The sequence below is a fragment of the Erinaceus europaeus genome, chromosome X, assembly GCF_950295315.1.
Source record: "Erinaceus europaeus chromosome X, mEriEur2.1, whole genome shotgun sequence".
Classification (NCBI taxonomy): Eukaryota; Metazoa; Chordata; class Mammalia; order Eulipotyphla; family Erinaceidae; genus Erinaceus; species Erinaceus europaeus.
Genome location: NC_080185.1, coordinates 105,460,124 through 105,482,791, shown reverse-complemented (window position 1 = coordinate 105,482,791; position 22,668 = coordinate 105,460,124). Strand labels below are relative to the sequence as shown.

The 22,668-nt window shown below is 42.9% G+C and overlaps 1 protein-coding gene across 8 annotated transcripts in view; it reads right to left on the bottom strand.

Moving 5' to 3' along the window:
- DMD (dystrophin) overlaps window positions 1–22,668 on the bottom strand; it is a 2,449,111-nt gene that overhangs the window by 238,694 nt on the left and 2,187,749 nt on the right. For all 8 annotated transcript variants that reach the window (XM_060182733.1, XM_060182732.1, XM_060182735.1 and 5 more), the window contains one exon: window positions 16,590–16,668. In XM_060182733.1, coding sequence (XP_060038716.1) covers window positions 16,590–16,668 — 79 coding nt within the window. The remainder of the gene's footprint in view (window positions 1–16,589; window positions 16,669–22,668) is intronic.

Here is a 22,668-nt window from a genome sequence, read left to right as displayed (position 1 = left end):
AGGCGAATAACAGGCTTCTAGAGCTAAGCTGTGTAGTGATCATGGCACTGGCACAGGCCCAGGTAACGTCTAGGGTAGATGATTCATTTTCCTCCTTTCCTAGCAGCTTTCTGACACTTCAAACGCATCACCGAAGTTCTAAGAGCAGTAGAAAAACATAGACAGAGCCATTGTCATCCTCGGCATTCTGTCACTGGCTTCAGCTATGAAAGTCAACCATGTCACCTCATTTAGCTCAGAGTTCACAACAAAAAGAGAAACTTTTTTTTTAAAAGGAAGTAATACGCAAGCTTGCTGGCGTTATCCTTCCTAGTCCTGAATTTCAAATTAAAATTCACATGACCACACTTTCTGCTTCCCCTTTTCCCTATAGAGGTTGGTGCGACTGTTCAGGAGTGGAGGAATTCCGTGGATCACCTGATGCCTTGTTCTGCTGAAGGGCCCAACTTGCTTGTCTTTCCTTTTGCCTTCAAGACAGCAGGTGTGTCTAATGGGCTGTTGTGTTGGGTTCCAGAAATCCCAAAAGATTCAGCTTGAAATGGTCCCTCACCCCTGACACTTCTAAAAGATATATCTGTGGGGGGCTGGACAGTGGTGCACCTGACTGTGTACACATGTTAGTATGTGTAAGGACCCTGGTTCAAATCCCCAGTCCTAATCTGCAGGGGGAAAGCTTCTCAAGCAGCGAAGCAGTGCTGCAGGTGTTTCTCTGCCTCTCTTCCTTTCTATCTCTCCTCTCTCAATATCTTTCTGTCCCATCGAATTTAAATTAAAAGGAAAAAATGGCTGCTAGGAATGAAATGATGGATGCATCATGCAGGAGCTGAGCCCTAGCAATAACCTTGGTGGCAAGGTAAAAGAGAGAGAGAGATGAGAGAGACAAAGAGTGCTAGCTAAGAGAGACAGACAGAGAGGCAGACACACACACACACACACACACACACACACACACACACACAGATATCTACTCCAGTCCCCCTCCCCTCATCCCCCTCTAGGCCAAGTCTTCTGAATTAAGACTCTTTCCCTTGACAGCTGGTGGAGGTTAAATTCCACAATAGGAACTCTCACTTTTCAGTTTTCGAGGAATAAAATTCCTTCACCACAAATGAGCTCATCCCATTCCATTCCTTCTCTATTTTCTTCTCAGACATTTCCTGCTCCGAGTTCCCCTTTCCAAGTCAAATTGCCCCCATGTTGACGAATTCTTCAATTATTCTCTCTCGTCTGCCCATTTTGAGCTGATTAAAACACTAGAACTCTCTAAAACCTATATTTATATTCATTATACACACATCAGAAATCCCTTTTCTGGACCAAAGAGCTATAAGGGGGCTATATGGGAAGCTGGAAAGGGGGCGATTCATCATATCAGAATGGCTCAATAGAAGCGGGGCTTGATTCTCATCACTGAAGACATCATGTGACTGGAGCTGCAAGAAACCAAGGGCCCAGCAATTAGAGGCATTGCTTACCAGATGTCTAGCAGATGAAATACATCCTACCTTGGATTTGCACGTAACCCCAGGAACAAAGTGCATTAATATCAGCCTGTGTGGACTGTCTCATTTCTCTCCCTGGAGAATAAATCCCTCCTGCCCCTCCACTCCTATTACACCATTTGCCACTGCTGGAAAAACTCATGGCTTTTTATTTTATTATTATTTTTTTTAGTTTTGTTGTTATAACTAGACGTCACTCTTTTGGTTTGGCTTTGTATGTTAACTCTCTTTTCAGCTACTAGGTTCCAGATACTAGCATGATGCTGACTAGACATTCTTGGACAGACAACCCCACCAATGTGTCCTGGAGCTCCGCTTCCCCAGAGCCCTTCACCAATAGGGAAAGAGAGAGACAGGCTGGGAGTATGGATCTGTCAATGCCCATGTTCAGCGGGGAAGCAACTACAGAAGCCAGACCTTCCACCTTCTGCATCCCACAATGACCTTGGGTCCATACTCCCAGAGGGATAATGAATAGGAAAGCTATCAGGGGAGGGGATGGGATACAGAGATCTGGTGGTGGGAATTGTGTGGAGTTGTACCCCTCTTATCCTATAATTTAGTCAATGTTTCCTCTTTATAAATAAAAAAATTAAAAAAAGAATATGAGTTTGATGGGTTAGGAGGTGGCTCAGCAGTAGAGCACACGCCTTGCATGTGTGAGGTCCCTGGTTTAATTCACAGCACTGCCTGCAGTGGTGCAGTGCTCTGGTCTCTCACCCTCTTAGAAGGAAAGAAAAGTTGCCTATAAAAAGGAATCTGAGGACCAGGCAGTGGTGCACCTGGTAAAGCACACATAACACCATGTATAAAGACCCATGTTCAATGCCCTGCTCTCCACCTGCAAGGGTGGAAGCTTTGTGAGCAGTTAAACCGTGCTGCAAATGTCTCTCTTTCTCTTTCTCTCTCTGTCTCCCCTTCCTTCTAAATTTTTCTGTCTCTATAAAAATAAATAAAATAAGAAGATTAAAAAAAAATGAATCTCTGTGTCCCAAAGCCAGGACTGTAGTATTTTCTCATCTTCAAATTCCAAGTGCCTAATGTTTACTATGAAGTGTGTAAGTAAATGAATAAGGAAATAAGGAAGAATAAATACAAATAATAAATGCTTCTTTATAAATAAGTAAATGCTATAAGCACAGTTAGCCAGATGATGCCATTTCTAGCTCGGGAACCTATGCCTTCCTTTCATATTAAGAGCAAATTCTGTGCATTGCACCAAAGCTCTCTGGAGGGAGAGGGGTAGATGGGAGGGAGTGAAGATGGTATTTGGGTCCCAATGCACAGAGGAGGGAAAGGACCTAAGTCATGGGTGAAAGTGTTTGCAGACCCCTCCCATGGGACATGAGAAATTGTACCCATATGCCTACTGTACTGTAAATGGTCACCCCCCCAAAATAAATGAAAATAAAATAAAGTGATGTTTACATGAAAGAAAACAAAAAAAATATTCCAAAGACTTTTGACCATAGTCAACAAGATCCTATCTGGTCTGGCTCTTGCTTGCTGGCTCAGCTCCCGCCTCTCACTTGCTGTCTTACTTCCTGGGCTGCAGTCAGAGACCAGCCTTCCTGTTGTTGCTCAGCCCCCTAAGGGCACCTGATCTGAGCCCCTGGCATCAGGGACATTAGGATGTACTCATATGTGTATGTGTCACTTGGAAAGGAAGAGAAGATGGGACTATAGGAGCAAATGGGCAAATAAATATTAATATAGACAGACATTTGTAAAAGAAATAGTTAACCCGTATCTGCAGCCTTTGGAGAACTGCTGTAGCTTCCAGTGGAGGGCATGCGTATACAGAACTCTGGCGGTGGGAGTGGTGTGGAGTTGTATCCGTTATTTTATAATTTTGTCAATTGATATCAAATAAGTAATAAAATAAAAAAGGAAATTGTGATAGTAGAGTGCTAAGGACATTTCTGAAAGCTAGAGAGCTAAAGAAGAAAACAAGAGTCAAAGGCAGTAGATACTATGAGAAGGAGTAGGTGGAGGAAAGAGAAGCTATGATGCTGTGATAGTTTGAAGTCTACAGCAGCAAAGGCATTTACAGAGAGAAGCAAAAGTGTTGTTCCCATCCTCCCCTATGCTTGCATGTATCGCCTCCTTGCCTGGCCCATCCCTGTTCTTTCTGTGGCTAAGCAGACAGCACATCACAGAACAGTAGTTGTGGCAGACTCAAGTCAAGATGACCTTTGCTGATGATATGAGAAAGGACAGTTAGAAATCCCAGAAAACCTTTTTATTTAATTATTTTTTTTAACCCGGAGCAGTTAACACGTAAGTTTATAAGAGAACAAAATGCTTTTGTCCTTGCCTGTAAGTTCTCACCAAACACTCCCCTCCTCCAGTACTTTGTAATCCCAGATTGGTTGTATTCTGAAAATGGAAAACATCCAAATGGAAAAAAAATAAACAAACAAACAAAACTGTTCTTCGCCCACAGGGTTGTGATTCCATCATTGCTGTTGAACAGAGCTTTCTTTGCTGCGAGATGACGACAAACCACTACTCCAGGCCCAATGCACAAATGTGTTCATTTTCTGGGGAGTGCAGAATTATAGCTTTCCAAGCCAGCACTCCACCAAAATGGTGATTGTGTGACATAAAACAGACTCAGGAATGTGGTCTGAGTTCCCTGTGCCCTAGGGTCTCATGGGGTCCAGAGGACTCTGGCATGATAAGGAAGAGAGAGAGAGAAAAAAGACAGACATTTGCAATTTTTCTGCCAGGCTTCTAAACTCACTTCCATGCAGGTACATGAAGAAAGCATAGAGGTTAGTTATCCTGCTGTATGCTGCCACTGAGCAATAATGGCAGATTAATTCCAAGGGGGTAGCTGAGCGGTTCCAGAAAGTCTGAAAGAGGTTAATGCTATTGGTCTTTGATCCCCATTCCCTGGCTGGTGAACCCCATGCCCTGCTATTCTGAGAGTTGGCTTCCAGAGGCCCACTGTCCCAGCTCCCTCAGTGCATGCTCCCCAGAGATTCATGACCAATAATTGAGTGTCATGGGAGGACAATAGCTCAGCTCCCTTGCCTGGGTGCACTAGAGCACCCCGTGGGACCAGGTTCCAGGTCATCCTCACCTGCTTGCATGGCTGAACTCCCTGACAAGCAGTCACTCCACTTTACGCTGCTTCTCTTCCTTTCCATCACCATAGAGCCACTCATTCCATCAATGACTCTGACAAGAATTCCCAGGGATTACTGTTTCCAGGGAACTCCACGGAAGGCTGGGTCTACCATCCATCTTGTGAGGCCTGGGTCTCAGAAGATTGTCAGGACGTGGGTCTTTGAATCTAACACCAAGACTGTCCCCAGCTTGCTCAGCCAAGTGGTGAGTCCCACTAAGGAGGCAGATATTTGGAACACGGCTTTACTTTCAGGGACTTGGGTGGCATAACAGAGATAAAATTCAGTGGTGATCTGGTGAGGCAAATATGTAAAATCAATAGCATAAAATGGTTGTGGAAATCTTGATTTGCATTATTTGCCAATTTCTAAAAGGCCCTGTCTGTCAGGCTGGTGAAACAGCTCACTTGGACAGTTGATGCTTTGCCCTGTGTGTGACCCAGGTTCGAGCCTAGCCTGACAACCCTGAAAGAAGCTCTGATGTCGGGCATTTAGCCAGCCCCCCCCCCCATTGCTGACACTATGGCCTATTTACATAATCATTGTTTTGCCTGAAAGATTCCCCACCCATTCCTTTGATCTATCTTCTTTCTACCTACAGACCCGCCCTGCCTGCAGGGTAACATTAATCCCACCAGTTAAAACCATCACAACAGTTGCTAAGGAAGTTCCCAGCGTGCCTTTTTCCTTTCTCCACCCCCTTTTCCTATCCATTTCCATTTCCGACTTGCCACTTCTGGTTTTATCCTATAAAAGTCACTTCTGTTTCTGGTTTCTCTCTTTTTTTTTCTGTGTCCCGGCCTGCAGGAGGGCAGGTGTGCAGACAGGGAGGCGGATGCCAGCCATTGTGGTTTGGTGCCACATGCCTTAGCCCGCTGTGCTCACCCCCGACTCTGGGGCTCCCGTATGAATAAAGAATTGTATTACCATGCCGCCATGAGTTCCTGGTCTCTCTCCCACAACACAAGCCTGGCACTCTGATGTTGTGCTCTCTATCTATCTACATATCTATCTATCTATCTAGAGGGCAGCTTTGTGCCTATGTGATCTCACTGTTCCTAGAGGACTGTTTCTTTTGTAAACTTTAAGATAGATGGAGACAGAGGAGAGAAAGGCAGAAAGGGAGGAAGACAGAGAGGGCAGATACCATAGCACCTACCCTGTCTGGTTCTTCATGCAGTATTGGGGGCGCAAACCCCAGTCCTAATGTGGGGTGAAGTATATATTCTACTGGGTGAACCATCTCCTGGTCTTTTACTATCTCTTATCTGAGAGATATAGTGACTGTAGGGCACTGAGATGCTCCCTCAAGTTCAGTCATGGGGATGAACCCAGGGTTCCACAAATGCAAAATCTGCATTCTACTAAGCAGCCTTCCCGTCCAGTGGCAGTACTTGCTAACTTCTGAGGGGTAAATATTTCCACATATTTAATACATTTCTAAGTGCTCATTTAGCAGTGTACTACAATAAAAACAGAAAAACACAGAGGTTCACATATCTTTTTGAATTAGTGTATTCATATCCTTTCAATATATGCCTAGGAGTGGTGTTGCTGGATTGGAAGGAATTTCTATTTTTATTTAAGGACTCTCCATACCGGTTTCCATAGAGATATTTGCATTCCCACCACCAGTGTAAGGCAGTTCCTTTCTCTCCACTTCCTCACCAACACTGTTATTTTCTGTTTTGTTGATGCGAGACAGTGTTACAGTTGTATCTTCACAATAGTCAAGGTATAGAAACAACCAAAAGGCTTACTAATGGTCAACTGAATAAAATGTTATGGGGCATATATTCAATGGCTATTCAATGGCGAGTTATGTGTGATTACAAAAGATGATGCTGTAACCTCTGGGACAAAATGGATGCAGCTGAAGGTCATGATTCTCAGTGAAATAAGGAGAAATGAAAGTAAAGGTGAAAGACAACTATGAGATTCTCTTGGTCATTTTTGGAATATAGAGAGCCACACAAATGTGCTAAACAAAACAACAATGAAGCAAACAGACAAAAAAAAAAAGGAAGTAGCTAAACTGCCTCAAACTTAGTGAGAACTATGGAGATTATGGGAAGGGGAGGACACAGAACTTTGGTGGTGTGTGTGGTGCAAGAATAAACCCCTGATATCTTACAATCTTGGAAACCATTATTCAATCACTGCAAAAGAATAATAATAAAAAAACCAGAGGAAATAAATTGTATTATAGGGTGCACAGTGATGTGCAAATACATCAACAAAAACCCAACCAACTGCAGGAAAGAGAGTGACATGGAGAGAGCTGATGCGAAATGAGATGCCGCCCTTTTCCATGATTCGAGTACTGGAACGCCTTCACAATGCTGACTCCTTGGACAGTCAGTAAACAAGCAGGTCATTAAGTGAGGACTCGCTGTACCCACAGCAGAAGCACAGACCTCTCCTCAGCTTCCTCATGTGTTCAAACAAATGGCTCCATAGGGCCAACAGTGAAAAAATTTTGCCACTAAGGATATTTTAAAGCAAAGAATTCTAAGGTCTCGTTGGAGAATGCAAGTTTAAGTGCAAAGACAAGGGCCCACCGGAATAGGTTTCTAGAACAAGACTGTAATTTTGATCGCTGTGAGTGCTTTTGGTGGTCATCTGAAAGGTTGTCTTTGATCTGCTGGAGGGGTTACTGGCATCACAAATATTTGTCTCAAATTTCTAACATTTGGGACAGGACATGCTGAAGAGGTTGACATTTTTTAAAAATTTATTTCCCCTGAGAGTTTTACCTGCTAGAGAGCTGTGGGCTGAAAATCATCTCTCACTGCACCTGCAAACTTCTTTCTGACTGTTATCATGATGGCTTCTTTAAGCTGATCTAAGGCTTTAAATTATTGGCCCTCTCATATTTCAAATTCATTCATCCCCTGAGGACAATGACAGCACACATTGAAGAGCCACTAAGTGAAATGTCAGCAATTATTAGATGTTGCTTGGATTTTTTTCTCCTCTATCTTTCTTCTTCTCCTCCTTCTTCTTCTTCTTCTTCTTCTTCTTCTTCTTCTTCTTCTTCTTCTTCTTCTTCTTCTTCTTCTTCTTCTTCTTCTTCTTCTTCTTCCCCTCCTCCTCCTCCTCCTCCTCCTCCTCCTTCTTCTTCTTCTTCTTCTTCTCCTTCTTCTCCTCCTCCTCCTCCTCCTCCTCCTCCTCCCCCTCCTCCTCCTCCTCTCCCTCCTCCTCCTCCTCCCCCTCCTCCTCCTCCTTCTTTTACTAATGAAATGAGTAAATGGGGTGGGGGTGAAATTCTGGAATCTCTCAAAATGGAAACCAACTTTTTTGTAGTTCTATGTATTATATAAAGGGGAAACTGTCAATGCTTGGGGTATTGCTTTTGCAAGACAGAGAGTTAACTAGAGATTTGAGTAAGGCAGTTATGATTATAAAGTCTACAAGACACCCCTCATCAGGTCTGTCTTTTAGTGTATCTCATAATTGCAGAACAAGAAGATCACTCAATGAAACTCATGTTGTTCAAGTTCAGAATAATAGTAGAAAGGAAATTCATTTTAAGGCATTCCAGAGCCATCAAAAGAGTTTAATAATACAGATGGGCAGAGGGTTAACAGTTGTACCATAATATATGTGTTTTTATTTAACCTCCATTGGCTTTTTTTCCCCATTATAGAAGTGATGTCTGTTTATTATAAAAACTCCACAGAAGTAACAGAAAAGTATTCCTATTTGATTTAATTAATTTTCTTTATGTGCACTTTTCTGCTGTGTCCCCATTTTATTTCCTTATTTAGTTTTGATGATGCTATGGATTAAAGATCAGCTTTGGGGTCGAACAGTGGAGCCCCTTGTAGAGTGCACACATAACCATGCACAAGGATCCTGATTCAAGTCCCAGTCCCCACCTGTGTGGGGGAAGCTTCACAAGAGGTGAAGTAGTGCTGCAGGTGTGTCACATCCTCTCTCTCACTTTCTCTCTCTCTCCCCCCTCTCTCCTTTTCTCTCTCTCTCTCTCTCTCTGTTTCCCCCTTCTCTCTCAAGTTTTCTCTGTCTCTATCCAAATAAACTAAAATCATCTTGTTCTTATGGGTTCTACGTACTGATAATTCATCTAGTCAAAAGTTATAGAAATAGATATCTGAGTCCTTATATGTTTGGGATATTGGCCTTTCAGACTAAATCCATGAAAAACATCTTTGCAAGGGAGAGAAAGCACTAACACTGATAATCAAACTTAAAAGAATGAACGCTTTCATGCCTAGTTTGACTGTAACAGACAGATACTAAATTATACCATCTTGCTGACAGGAATAAAGACACTAATGCCAATACTAAGAGCTAGAACTTGTGTGGCACTTACTGGGTGCCTGGCACTGCCCTCAGGGTTTTAGATATACTAATAGTTTGATCTTCACTCTAAATCCAGGGTAATAATACTGCAACAGTTTATCAAGTGCAAAAGCCCATTTTGATATCGGAGCTGTTAAAAAAGGGGGCAAGGGTGAGGGGTGGTGGTATATATCTTAAACTTGATGAGCTATGTTACTATTATCTCCATTTTACAGATGGTATTCTGTATATCCCACATGAGATGACACTTGTCCCTGAAGTGGTGAGAGTAAAACATAGTCTCTGGAAATTAACTTGTTATGGTCTAGACCAAAAAGAACAACAGAGAGAAATCTGTGGTAATCTCAGGTCAAGTAGACATTTATTGGCCTGGGCACTCTCATTGGGCAAGGTGGTATAAAGTCTGAGCTGGAAGCCTAGAAACTGGCTTCCAGTCCCAGATATACTAGAAACAACTTTTGTGTGACCTTGGCTGTATTATTTGATCTTCCTACACCTACTGTCATTTATAAAGGACTGAAATTACAAAAAGTGTTTCCACAACTTTCCTGACTATCACCCATAGAAGGAAAATAATTACACTGTGATGTAATGCACACACCACACACACACAAACACACACACACACACACACACACACACACACACACCCTTAACTGAAAATAAAGTGTCAAAATGGTACTTAAACCTGAGTGTGCAATGTGCTCTGATATTTCTTTTCTTTTAATTGCATCATTGGATGATCCTTTTTGGAAATATTTTTATTTATTTATTATTGAATAGAGACAGAAATTGACAGTGGCGGGGTGGACAGAGATAGGGAAAGAGACAGAGAGACACCTGCAGCCCTGCTTCACCACTCATGAAGCTTACTCCCTGCAGGTGGAGACCAGGGGCTTGAACACGGCTCTTTGCACTTAACCAGTTATGCCACCACCTGGCCCCTTGTGTTCTGATATTTCTATTCTGTTCCATTCCATTCCATTAAAAAGTGTTGGTTTCAAGTGGTTTCACTATCAGGATGCACTAATGAGCAGCCTGAAAACACCTCCTTGAAACACTATGGAAGCTTCCTTCCAGTATGGTGATTCTACTCTACAGTGACCCTGAGGCAGCGGAGGGGGTTGGAGACCAGAGGACAGAGAGTTGACCTCTTTGCCTTCTTAATGCTCATTTTCTCTTTAATTAGGTCTTCTTACCACTTGCAGCTAAATATCCTTGTCATTAGATGGTTTGGCACATACTACTTTAGGGCAGAGATTCCAAAACAACATTGTGTGACATGTTCACTGAGAAATTAATTGGTCTTGTTTGAAACAAAGTCCCCAACAATCATACAAGTGTGGAGAAGAGGTATTGCGGGATGGGTGGGGAAGCAATCCTTCTCTTTAGAGTTGCAAGGTATTAAAAAGAATTCCAACAGGAAGAGACTTGCTTATCTTTATAACCCAGTGGCTTCTCAATCTTACTGACCCCATGACTTGACTTTTTTTTTTTCTTCAGGGCTGAGTTGTTAACAGTACACAGAACATTAATATACTCTGGAACTTGGCTTAGAAAAGGCTTCTTTAGGGAGTCGGGCGGTAGCACAGCGGGTTAAGTGCACGTGGCACAAAGTGCAAGGACCAGCATAAGGGTCCCGGTTCGAGCCCCCGGCTCCCCACCTGCAGGGAAGTCACTTCACAGGTGGTGAAGCAGGTCCACAGGTGTCTGTCTTTCTCTCCCCCCTCTGTCTTCCCCTCCTCTCTCCATTTCTCTATGTCCTATCCAACAAAGATGACACCAATAATAACTACAACAATTAAAAAAAAAACAAGGGCAACAAAAGGGAAAATAAATAAATATTAAAAAAAAGAAAAAGCTCCTTTAGGGAATTCTAAGATTTGTAAAATACAAAGATAAGTATAAGTTCTTATAACTGTTACAGAAAGATCTCCTCCTTTTCCCAAATATATAGTTATCCCTCTCAGTGAGAAAAATAAAATTTAGAACAGAAGCCCATTGGAATGAGACAATGTCCCGGAAAAAGAGAGGTTTTACATTCTTTGTATTAATAACATCAAATCCTTGATAAAAATGGAAGGTGAATAATTTCCAGACTAATATGCAAATGGATAAATATAGTACGGTTGAGTTCTCAATGAGTTTGGAGAGACAACTCAGCCTGTTAAAGCACAGAACATGCCTGCCAGGGGCTCCATAGGCCACAGATTCAATCCCAGATCTACCTTATTGGAGATAGGAGAAGTGCTCTGGTTTGCCCCCTTCCTCCTTCCCTCCTGCGTGTGTACGTGTATATGTGTGTCTATGTCAGTCTTCTTCTGTATGGTCCTCAGTAGGTTTTGGGGAAGTAAAACTTTAAGTAAGTAAAATGACATATAACAGAAAGCAGAAACTTGAAAAATATGAGCATAGTTTTCCTCCAAGTCCCTAGGATTATTTTATGCATTATCAGTTTTACGACAACAAGACAACATTGAAGGAAATGATGTTATTGGAGGACCTCCTGTACTTTCTTGATCACTGACACACTGATAGATGGGGAAGAATGAAACAGCCTCTCTCTCTCTCTCTCTCTCTCTCTCTCTCTCTCTCTCTCCTGAGCTTGTGTATGTAACATCTGCACATCCTCATAGCGCCTGGCAGCACTAAAATCACACAACCAGAAGTGCTTTTTCTTGGTCAAAGTCGCAGAAGTCAATTAGAAGTGGTAGGCTATTCAAGCTAGAATTAAAGGGGTGCTAGTATCTATCAGTAGATAAGGGTCACATTTTACAATAGGGTTTTTCTTCTCAGTTTCTCTTAGATCTAAGATAAAAGAAACAATTTCTTTAACAAGTAGAGATTGGCCACCTAGAAAAAGAAACAGTGAATACTTATCTTTAGTAAAAGGCTCTCTCTCTGTTGGTTAAAAAAAAAATAAAAACAAAGACAGCTGGTAATATACTTTTCAAAGGGGTGTGTGTGTGTGTGTGTGTGTGTGTGTGTGTGTGTGTGTGTGTGTGTAATAGAAACTGGAGGAGACACAGGAAGGAATTGGATTGGAAGACTAAAAAGAGACAGGTCTGGAGAGATATTTCACCAGGTATAGTTTCTGCCTAGTTATGTGTCCAGGTTTGAGCCCTGGCGCCAAGTGAGAGGTGCTGTGAGACCGTAGGAAGCTCTGGTGCTGCAATCTCTCCTCCTTTTTCTCTATTTGAATGAAAAAGTGGTCTGGAACAGTGACAGTGGGCATGCCCTGGGTGTGTAAATAAGGAGAGAGACAGTGAGACAATGGGAGGGGGTGTGGTCAGCATTTCATCTTTACCTTTTCCTTGTCATTTCTAAGCTTCAGAAAAAATAAATCACCCCTATTGTTGTTCCTATAAACCTAGAAGCACATTACCAGATGTTTGTAAATGCAAACTCATTTCATATGACCTTAGTGATATTTCAAAATTTTGTTTTAGGGTGAAACCTATTTTTCTCTTATAGAACACAATTTAACAGTTAATCAGACACTGCAGAGAAGCCTTGTCTTAAATGTGGCTTGGATCATGTGCCCAGCTGCTGGTACAACTTAGCAGAGCTCAATTTGGCAATGTGGACCAAAAGCCTTTAACATAGCAGCTTTACATTTTAGGGATTTTTCTTTTAGAAAAAAGTGGATGTTTGTAAGTGTATAAAAGGGTGTTTGTGGGAGTCGGGCTGTAGCGCAGTGGGTTAAGCGCAGGTGGCGCAAAGCACAAGGACCGGCATAAGGATCCCGGTTCGAACCCCGGCTCCCCACCTGCAGGGGAGTCGCTTCACAGGTGGTGAAGCAGGTCTGCAGGTGTCTATCTTTCTCTCCCCCTCTCTGTCTTCCCCTCCTCTCTCCATTTCTCTCTGTCCTATCCAACAATGACAACAACAATAATAACTACAACAATAAAACAACAAGGGCAACAAAAGGGAATAAATAAATAAAATAAATGTTTTAAAAAAGGGTGTTTGTTAAACATTAGGTGTAATTGTGAACATTTGAAATATCCTTGGAGAGTCTGAGCAGTAGTGTACACGATGGACAGGACCTGGGTTCAAGACCCTGGTCCCCACCAACAGGAGAGGGAGCTTCATAAATGGTAAAGCTGTACTGCAGCTCTCTCACTCTCTTTCTCTTCTCTCTCTCTCTCTCTCTCTCTCTCTCTCTCTCTCTCCCCCTCCACCTTCCTTCTCAATTTCTCTGTCCAATAAATAAAACATATTAAAATATCTGAAATAATCTTAATATTGAATGATTCAAAATTATCCCCATGACTCTGGGACAGCCACAGATGGGAATATTACCCAGTAGTTTACAAATTACTCTGTATAAGCATATATCATCACAGGACAATAGTTTTATTATGATAATGATTAAAAAGCAGGTCATAAAGCAGATGTGTTGGGTTGTTTGAAAATTCATGATGCATTTTTGCACAGAATTTTACATCAAGACTCTCCTGGCAACTCAATATAAACACACACATACACACACACACACACACACACACACAGAGAGAGAGAGAGAGAGAGAGAGAGAGAGAGAAAGACTTTTCCAGATATAGACAGAGATGGAGAAGGAGAGAGACACCACAGCACTGAAGAAAGATTCCTCCAGTGCAGTGGGGTCCAGACTTGGACTTGGGTCCAAGAAGAAGCAAAGCAAGTGCATTATTTGGGTGAGCTATTTTGCTGGCCTACATGAATATGTTTTTACCCATTTGGTTTAAAGAGAAAGAAAAAAAGCTGTATACACACACACGAAAGAAGGTATATAAAACACATTTTACAGTGGCTATCTCCAAATGCTGGACTTATGGACAATTTGTCTTTTCCTGCTTATACTCTCTGCTTCCCCAAATTTCCTTTGAGGCAAGTATTACTGCTATAATTTCACAGAAGGACAATATAAAGACATAAGGTCTAGTCTCTAGTCTCCCTTTCCTATGGTCAACATTTCTTGAAACTATGTTGGTTTGTTTGAGGTCCAGGAGCAAACTCTGAAGTGCATGCTGCTGTTCCATATGAGGAGTCAGGAGACTGGCTGGTGGCTTCCAGGGCTGACGCCATTTAGGCAGGTAGCTCAGAGTCTTTACAAGAGTCTAGGTTGACAAATGAGACCTTTCTGCAATTGGCACTGGAGTGATATGGCTTGAAAGGCTCAAGGCAGCACCATCCAATCCCTCAAAACCCTTCCCTCTTGGTCTGAGGTTTCCATTTACATTCTACCACCAGAGTATCACTCCTCAGGCTGGTGGCTCCACACCCTATTAAAATGCAAATAACCCAGGAGAGGCACACATTCAACTTGTCACCTGGGTTAAGTGAGTAGAACATATCCTCTTCTGAGAACAGACTTTAAAGAGGGAAAACATGACAATTCTGGGAGTCCGGCAAGGAGGCTGGAGGAGGAAGATACCTGGTGTCTCAGGAGTGATTTATACTCAGAACAGAAATATTTGTATTGATGATGCCTGAGTCACTTAGAAGTATCTTGTAACATCTAATCTCAATTAAATGAAGTGGAATGGCTCCACCAGAAGATTTAAATAGACCCGAGAGTGGTATACAGGTGGAACTAAGATTTTGAAGAATACAGAAGACAAAATGTGCAGTCTTTATCTCTTTCCCAGACCTATTTCCTTTGTGTGAAGCTTTACATTATGTGATTTATGAGAGAGCTAGAGAGGGAGAAGGAGAGGCCAGAGCACCACTCCTGCACATGCAGGGACTTGAACCTGGTGCCTCAAGCAAGCTAATTCTGAAAGATGCAATCCTGATCATTACAGTGATTTAACTTATCTTTTCTCAGACCTTGGCACCCTTCCCCCTTTATTTTGTGCTGCCAGGTCTGTGTGTGTGACTTCACCACCCCAGGGTCAATTCCCCCTCCATTCTTTTTACTTTTAATAGTGAGAGGTAGAGACAGAAGGAAAGCAGAGTACCAGAAGTTTCCCTCAGTACCACAGTGCTCTCTGGGTTGTGGCATGGCAAGGTAGGTGCACTACCTAAACAGCTGCCTCATGGCCCTTCCTTGGCATCTGTTAAACACGCAGGATACTACCCAAATAACAACCACATGTAAATACTAAGAATAGAGCCAGCTGAGAAAAGAATACTTCTGGTTTAATACACCATCAATGTATAATAAAGACACAGCCACTACCAGCTAGGCATTCTTAGTCTAGAAGACCAGTGGTCAACTGGAGATACTCATGAGAGCATCTAGTCAATGATTAACATGTTTCTGAACCTGACACTTCTATTAACCATGGGAAATGGAAAAGAAGGAAAGGACTAGAGGGCAGAAAAACAGGGGTCATATAGAATCACATTCTCTCTGCAAAACAGTAGACATTAAGTAAAAACAGTCAGTACAGTGTGGTGGTTAAAAATGGCTTCTACTAGATCTGATGCCTGGATTTAAATCCAGGTTTTCTCAACAACCATTCACTGTGTGACTTTGTGCCCCTGTTTCTTCATCTTTAAAATGGGTATAACCCTCTGAGGGCATCTACCTCCTAGGCTGCTATAGGGATCAACTGAGCTCATCTCTGCAACAGTGCTGGGCACAAAGGAATTGCCTCAAGGTAACAGTATCATACAGTTAATCACATCCTATGTGCTCAGAAGGAAATGCACCAGAATGCCAGCAGATGTTAAGTCTGTGGGCTAGAAAAATGGCTTTTGAATACCAAAAATACCATTAACTCTGTACTCACAGAAATACTGGAATACTTCAGAATCTTTGATCAAAGGCAACCTGAAGTCTAGTAATTTTATACACATTGCCACATCAATAGGATGGTCTAGTACTGAACTTTCTGCTCACTAAGAGTATTACACTCTTAATTGTGAAACATATAAATTTCTTAGACATATATGTATTAACAGGATTCTATTTAATGGAAGCAATAAAATAGTAAAAATAAAAAGGGGGTATGAAAAGCATGACTACAGGTTAAAGCGGCACAAGAGTAGGTAGAGAAGCACAGTGGCCTGAGCTTCCAACTCAGAAGCCTGGAGCAGCTACTAAATCACACAGAGAAAGAGAATCACAGGTGTGGGGCTAGGCAGGGTGCACCTGTTACCATGTAAAAAGATCCAGGTTCAAATCCCTGCTCCCTACCTGCAGGGAGAAGCTTCACAATTGGTGAAGCAATGCTGCAAGTGTCTCACTTTATCTCTCTCTCTATCTCCCCTTTCTCTTTTGATTTTTGTCTCTTTTCCATAAATATAAATGAAAACTTAAATACAAAAAAAATCACAGGAGCACAGTAACACATACTAAACTGTCACATAACAATTCTGTGATATGATCATCCACTTTATAAATGGAGCTTCATACACAGAACTAGCCTCAGACTTGAAAATATGACTCTGGTTAGCCCTGCAGAATACACTGTAGGAAGTAGTTCTGTGTTAGCAGAATCTGGACAAAGCCATCTAATTGGCCCTCTTCTTCCTGGCCTTCTCTATTCACCTTCCCCCACGCCTACCCCCAGCTCTATTTCAGGATGACTTATGCTTCCAGTATATTTGGCAGATTCATTTGGGAGTCAACACTTAATTCTTCAGTGCTGAGATGCAATGAAGACGTTCAGCAAGGAACACGACAAGGACTTACTGGAAAGGAAGTGTTGGGATGCAGGGCCGAAGTCCCTGTGCGCCTCATGCAGCTGTCTGATGCGGTCCTCAACAGCCACCTGGGAGGAAGAGGAGAAGAACGGTGATGTTCTCTCTTCAGATGTAATGAGTCGCAATTAAAACAATGCATCCTTTTTGGGCTTAAGACTTTGGGGCCTTAAAGGGCTAGAATATGATAGCCAAAAGCTACCACCCTGGTTTTAATATCTGTTTACCGTACATGGCCGTTGAGACCCATTTTTATCAAGCCACGGCCAAAGAGCAACAACCAGAAAGACTCTCTTGACAATATCGATATATATATATACATTTTACACGCTAGTAACTGGCAGTGCCAAATGAACTAAGGCTCCACTTAATACCGTCAACAAGGGGCAAGGCTTGCTGTTTCATGAACAGGTTAGGAATAGTTGCCATTTGCTGTTACACTGGATGTCACAAGGATTTGGGAAATGACTTACATTTGGCATCTTAATCTATTGCATTTTGACCAAAGTTTTTTTCTGGATGATATCGCCGAATAATTAATGGATCAAGGAGTGGTAACTAATCATTGAAACTTAATAATTAACAAGCAACAGCCGATAAATTATTGAACATCAAAGACATAGACACAAGGTTTTAATTTAGGGTACCTCCAGGGAAGGCAGTGAGAACAAAAGGAGTTTTAGATTTCAATTTTCAGTGAGGTTGGAGATGACTAGCAAACATACCTGCAGGGACTAAAGATTGGCATTCTCCACCCCACAACCCCAATTAGGCTTTTTGATAATATACTGACACAGTGTCAGCTTAGTGAATTCCATGCTGAATGGGGGGAAAGAAAGATAAGAATTCTATAGATGGAATGGTATCCACGGTCACCTGGTATTTTGCCAGTGGTGGCCCCAGGCACCCTAGCTTTGTAACCCAGGATCTTGATTTGGTTCTGAACAAGCCATGCTGAAGTGGTCAGAGGTGAGCTGACCTCAGAACTTAAGTGAGTTTGCTCTTGTAGGTGTAGCTAATTCCGAAAACATCAAATAGATCTTAAAATCTATTTATTTATGGGAGTTGGGCGGTAGCGCAGCGGGTTGAGCGCACATGGCTCAAAACACAAGGACCAGCCTAAGGATCCCAGTTCAAGCCCTTGGCTCCCCACCTGCAGGGGAGTCATTTCACAGGTGGTGAAGCAGGTCTGCAGGTGTCTATCTTTCTCTCCCCCTCTCTGTCTTCCCTTCCTCTCTCCATTTCTCTCTGTCCTACCCCAAAACGATGCTATCTATAACAACAACAATAACTACAAGAATAAAAAAGGGCAACAAAAGGGAAAATAAATAAATATTAAAAATTATTTATTTACTGCATAGAGACAGAGAGAAATTGGGAGGGGATAGGGAGACAGGGAGAAGAGGGAGAGACACCTGCAGCACTGCTTCGCCACTTGTGAAGCTTCTCCCCTGAAGGTGCGGACTGGTGTGTTCAGATAGTCTGGTCTAAAGTCAACTCTGACCTTGTCAATCAACCAAGTCCCTAGTAGAGAACTGGAACAATCTGACTTCTTCATGCAACATCTTCGGGTTACACATTTGGAAAACCATGTAGAGTTCTCCAAAATGCAGAATTAGCTTCACTGTTATGCATATATAACTATGAGGAACAATTCAAACCTTCCTTCCCAGGCTTAGAACCCTATATTCCTGATCAAAGTCTGTCTGGCTGTTCTATGACATTCCATCCAGTAGACACTTTAGTGACCATGTTAAGCTTCTCTTTGTCTCTGGAAGGGTCTCACCTCCTCCCACATTCTCTCCCCTGTTAAAGACAGTGGGTATGTTTGTTTATATGCTAACTTGCTGACTCCCACATAACAAGTGACTGCTTCTTCAGCACGTCACAATGTCACAGCACGGGGTTTACACTTGGAGCACATCTATGATATCATGGAGTTTTGTTATAATGAAAAGTATCTCCTTGCAATGGATTTTTTTTTTTGCCTCCAGAGTTATTGCTGGGGCTCAGTGCCCGCACCATGAATCCACTGCTCCTGGAGGCCATTTTTTCCCCTTTTGTTGCCCTTGTTGTTGTAGCCTTGTTGTGGTTATTATTGTTGTTGATGTCGCTCACCGTTGGATAGGACAGAGAGAAATGGAGAGAGGAGGGGAAGACAGAGAGGGGGAGAGAAAGACCTACTTCACCGCCTGTGAAGTGACTCCCCTGCAGGTGGGGAGCCGGAGGCTCAAACCCTATTCTTACACCGGTCCTTGCACTACCTCGCTGCGCTACCGCCCAGCCTCCCTTGCAATGGATTTTAAGCACCCTGGTAGCTGGGGAAGCTCCATATTTTCCCTCTCGCACCCTCTCTCTTGGCAGGAAGCACAGAGGTCTGCATACAGTAAGTGCTAGCAAATATGTGTGTAATGACAAGATGACCCAGCCAAATGGATAAGGAACATATGTGTGTGTGTGTGTGTGTGTGTGTGTGTGTGTGTAGGATAACAACATAGAGACAATTGACACTGACTCCAAGTCCCCAGGTAAATTATTCTAATTTGAACTTTTCTTATCAGCACAAGGGGGACAATCTGACCTTCCTCAGAATTTTCATGGAAAGATGGTATTATGTGCAAAGTGTTTTGCATAATTTCAGTCACATGGTAACTGCTCAATAAATGGCTGTTATTGTTGCGATTATAGTTAGTAAACGGAGAGGAACAGATTATAATGTGCCAGGTGCCACATCCAAGACAAAAAGGCTAATACTTATTAAGCATTCTGTCTGTGTGTGACAATATGAATCATTGCATTTAATCTTCACAGTACTATGGTGGGGAGTAATAGTATCTCCTCACTTCACTGATGTAGAAACTGGAGCTTTAGAAGGTAAAAAAAAACAAAAAGTCCAAAGCAAAACCTGTCTAACTTTAAGGAGTTTTAAGGAGTTACTAAGCAGGCAGAGCAAGTGTTTAGATTCATTCTAGCTGGCTCTCTCTTCTAGCTACTATCCTAGAGGTTAAAGTTGGGAAAAAGGACCTTATAGCTTTTGGCATGAACACTTGCTATGCAAACCACTGTGTGATCTCCCTGGCTAGCATCTTAAAAATAGTAATGGGCCAGGTGGTGGTGCACTTGATTGAGTGCACATGTTACCATGCATGAGGACGCAGGTTCAAGTCTCTGGTTCTCATCTGCAGGTGGCAAGTTTCACTATCAGTGAAGCAGTGCTGCAGGCCTCTCCCTCTCCCTCTCCCTCTCCCTCTCCCTCTCCCTCTCCCTCTCCCTCTCTCTCTCTCTCTCTCTCTCACACACACACACACACACACCTCCTTTTCCCCATTTAATGCCTTTTTGTCCTATCAAATAAAATTAAGAATATTATTTAAAAATAATTGTAGCTAATGAACAGTTGCCCCTTTTCCCCCTGACCAGTTGCACTACCAGACCAACCCTGTTGTACATATCCATGACATTTCAGTCATAAGTTAATTTTTCTGCTTGGATTCTGATCTTGAAGAACAGGGCACTATAAATCAGATTCTAGAGAAGGGCTGTAGGAGACCATATGCAAAGGAATGTTTGACACACGTAACTATTTCTAAATGAAGAATGGGTCATTTCATGAACACATGAATTGGGAGGTGGAGGGGGGAGTTTGTGGTAGGAGGAGCAGGCCACATAGCAGTGGACTGTCATCAGGAGTCTTTATACTCTCTGAGTGCCAATTCACAGGGAACCCTGGCAACAAAGCAGGGGCATGGCCACCACAGGCCATGTGCTCTGGCACTGTCACAAGGGGCTTCACAGGGACCACACAGATGCAGTTTCAGAATCCCTCCTCAACCCCTGATGTCTGCCGGCTGCTCCCTTCTCCCCCACACACAGAGGACTCCAGTGGGAGTTGCCAGCATATACCCAATACTGTGTGGCATTCAAACTGAGGTGCCTGTGACTTCCTATCCCCATAACTCAAAAATTTACACAAAGGCATGAAAAGTGAGACTGAAATTACAAAATCATAATCATATATATTAATTTATTCATTTATTGGATAGATACAGAAGCTGAGGGGAAGGGAGCAGGGGTGGGGGAAACAGATGCCTGAAGAGATGCTGGTGGGGGGCAGGCAGTGGCACACCCAGTTAAGTGCACACAGTACTGTGCACAGGACCTGAGCAAGGATCCAGGTTTGAGCTCCTGGCTCCGCACTGCAGGGGTGAGCTTCACAAATTGTGAAGCAGGTCTTCAGGTGTCCATTTTCCTCTATCCCTCTTGATCTCCACCTCAATTTCTCTCAGTCCTATAAATAAAATGTAAAAAAAAAATGGCTGCCAAGAGCAGTGGATTCGTAGTACCAGCACCAAAAGAGAGATGCTTGTGAAAGTTCCTCCTGTGCAGTGTGGGGGTCTAGGGAGTTTGAACCCAGGGCCTTGTGCATGGTAACAGGTACACTCAACTAGGTGCATCCCATCTAGCCGCTGAAATAGTCTTTTGTTTGTTTGCTGTCACCAGGCTTAGTTGCTCCAAAACAGACATTTTCAGATAGAGAGATAAAGACAGAGGGACAGAGAGACAGAGAGAAAGACACTACAGCACTGAAACTTCCCTCAGTGCAGGGGGGGGGGGGCTGAACTTAAACTTGGGTCCTGCCCATGGAAGACAAGGTTCCTTCCCAAATGAGCTGTCCTGCTAGCCTAGGAGATAGTTTTAAAATAGCTAAAAATTAAATACCAAAATACTCGCGTTCACAAAACAGCTTTGGAGAAGGGGGTGCATGGATGGAGCGCACAGCTGGAGAAACAAAGAAATGTGTTTTAAAAAGAAACGCACGAGGGCACGCAAGACCCTCACTGGAGCTACCGAAGATGAAAGCACTTGAGCAATCAGGCAAGGAAATGAAATTTGATGAACTTCTGTAACAAGAGCCTGCGTGCATTTGACCTTTCTTCCAGGCTGTGTTTGAAATCAATAGGACGTGAAACCACTGAACCTTGAACACCACGAGCTTGAACGGCACAGGCCCACTTAACACAGATACAAACTTTTGCTATTGATACATATAGCACAGTGCTGTGAATCTGTTTTCTCTTCATGTGTTTAACTTTTCTTTCAGATTTATTTATTCATTCATTCATTCATTCATTCATTTGAAAGACAGGAGGAGAGAGAGAAAGAACCAGGCATCACTCTGGTACATGTGCTGCTGGGGATTGAACTCGAGACCTCATGCTTTATCCACTATGCCACCCCCCAGACCACTTTCTTAACTTCTTTCTCTTAATTTTTTCCACCTGAGTACTGCTCAGCTCCGGCTTATGGTGGCTATGGGGCCTGAACCTGGGATCTTGGAGCCTCAGGCATGAGAGCTTTTTGCATAACCATTATGCTATCTCCCCAGCCCCAAGCTTAGTTTATTCTATTATCCATATGAAATGCAAAATATGTTCAGTACTGTTTGTAGTATGGGTCAGGCCTATAGCAGGCTGTTAGTGCTAAGTTTGAGGGAGTTAAGAGTCGTATGGGGGTGGGTGGGAGATAGCTGTGCTAAGCACAGGGCTGCCTGGGTTCTAGCCCTGGCACCACTTGGAAGCATCCTGACCAGGAAATAGCACTAGTGCTGTAGTGTCTCTCCCTTACCCTCTATCTCTACTACGTATGTGCTTCTCTCTTTATCTGAAAAAAAGGAGATACAGGCCAAGGGGAGCAGTGGAATCACTCATGAAAAAGGCTCAGGTGCTAGAGGAAAAAAACAAAACAAAATAAAAATGTTGTATGGGATTTTTACCTGTGTTGAATAGAGCAGGGGGTTGGCAGTGGCCCCAACCTCAAGTTCCTTAAGAGTCAAATGCATAGATAAGCAGGGCAGTGAGCACTGGAAGTTACACACCAGCATCCTGACTTGTGGAACAACAGGGCTTTGCTCAGTGAGTTCCCTATGTGCTGCAGGGGCTGGGCTGTGGCACTCCTAGTTGAGTACTTACCAAACGCAAGGACCTGGGTTCGAGCTTTCACTCTCTACCTGCGGTGTGGGGGAGAAGGTGATGCTTCATGAGAGGTGAGGCAGATCTGCTACAGGTGTCTCT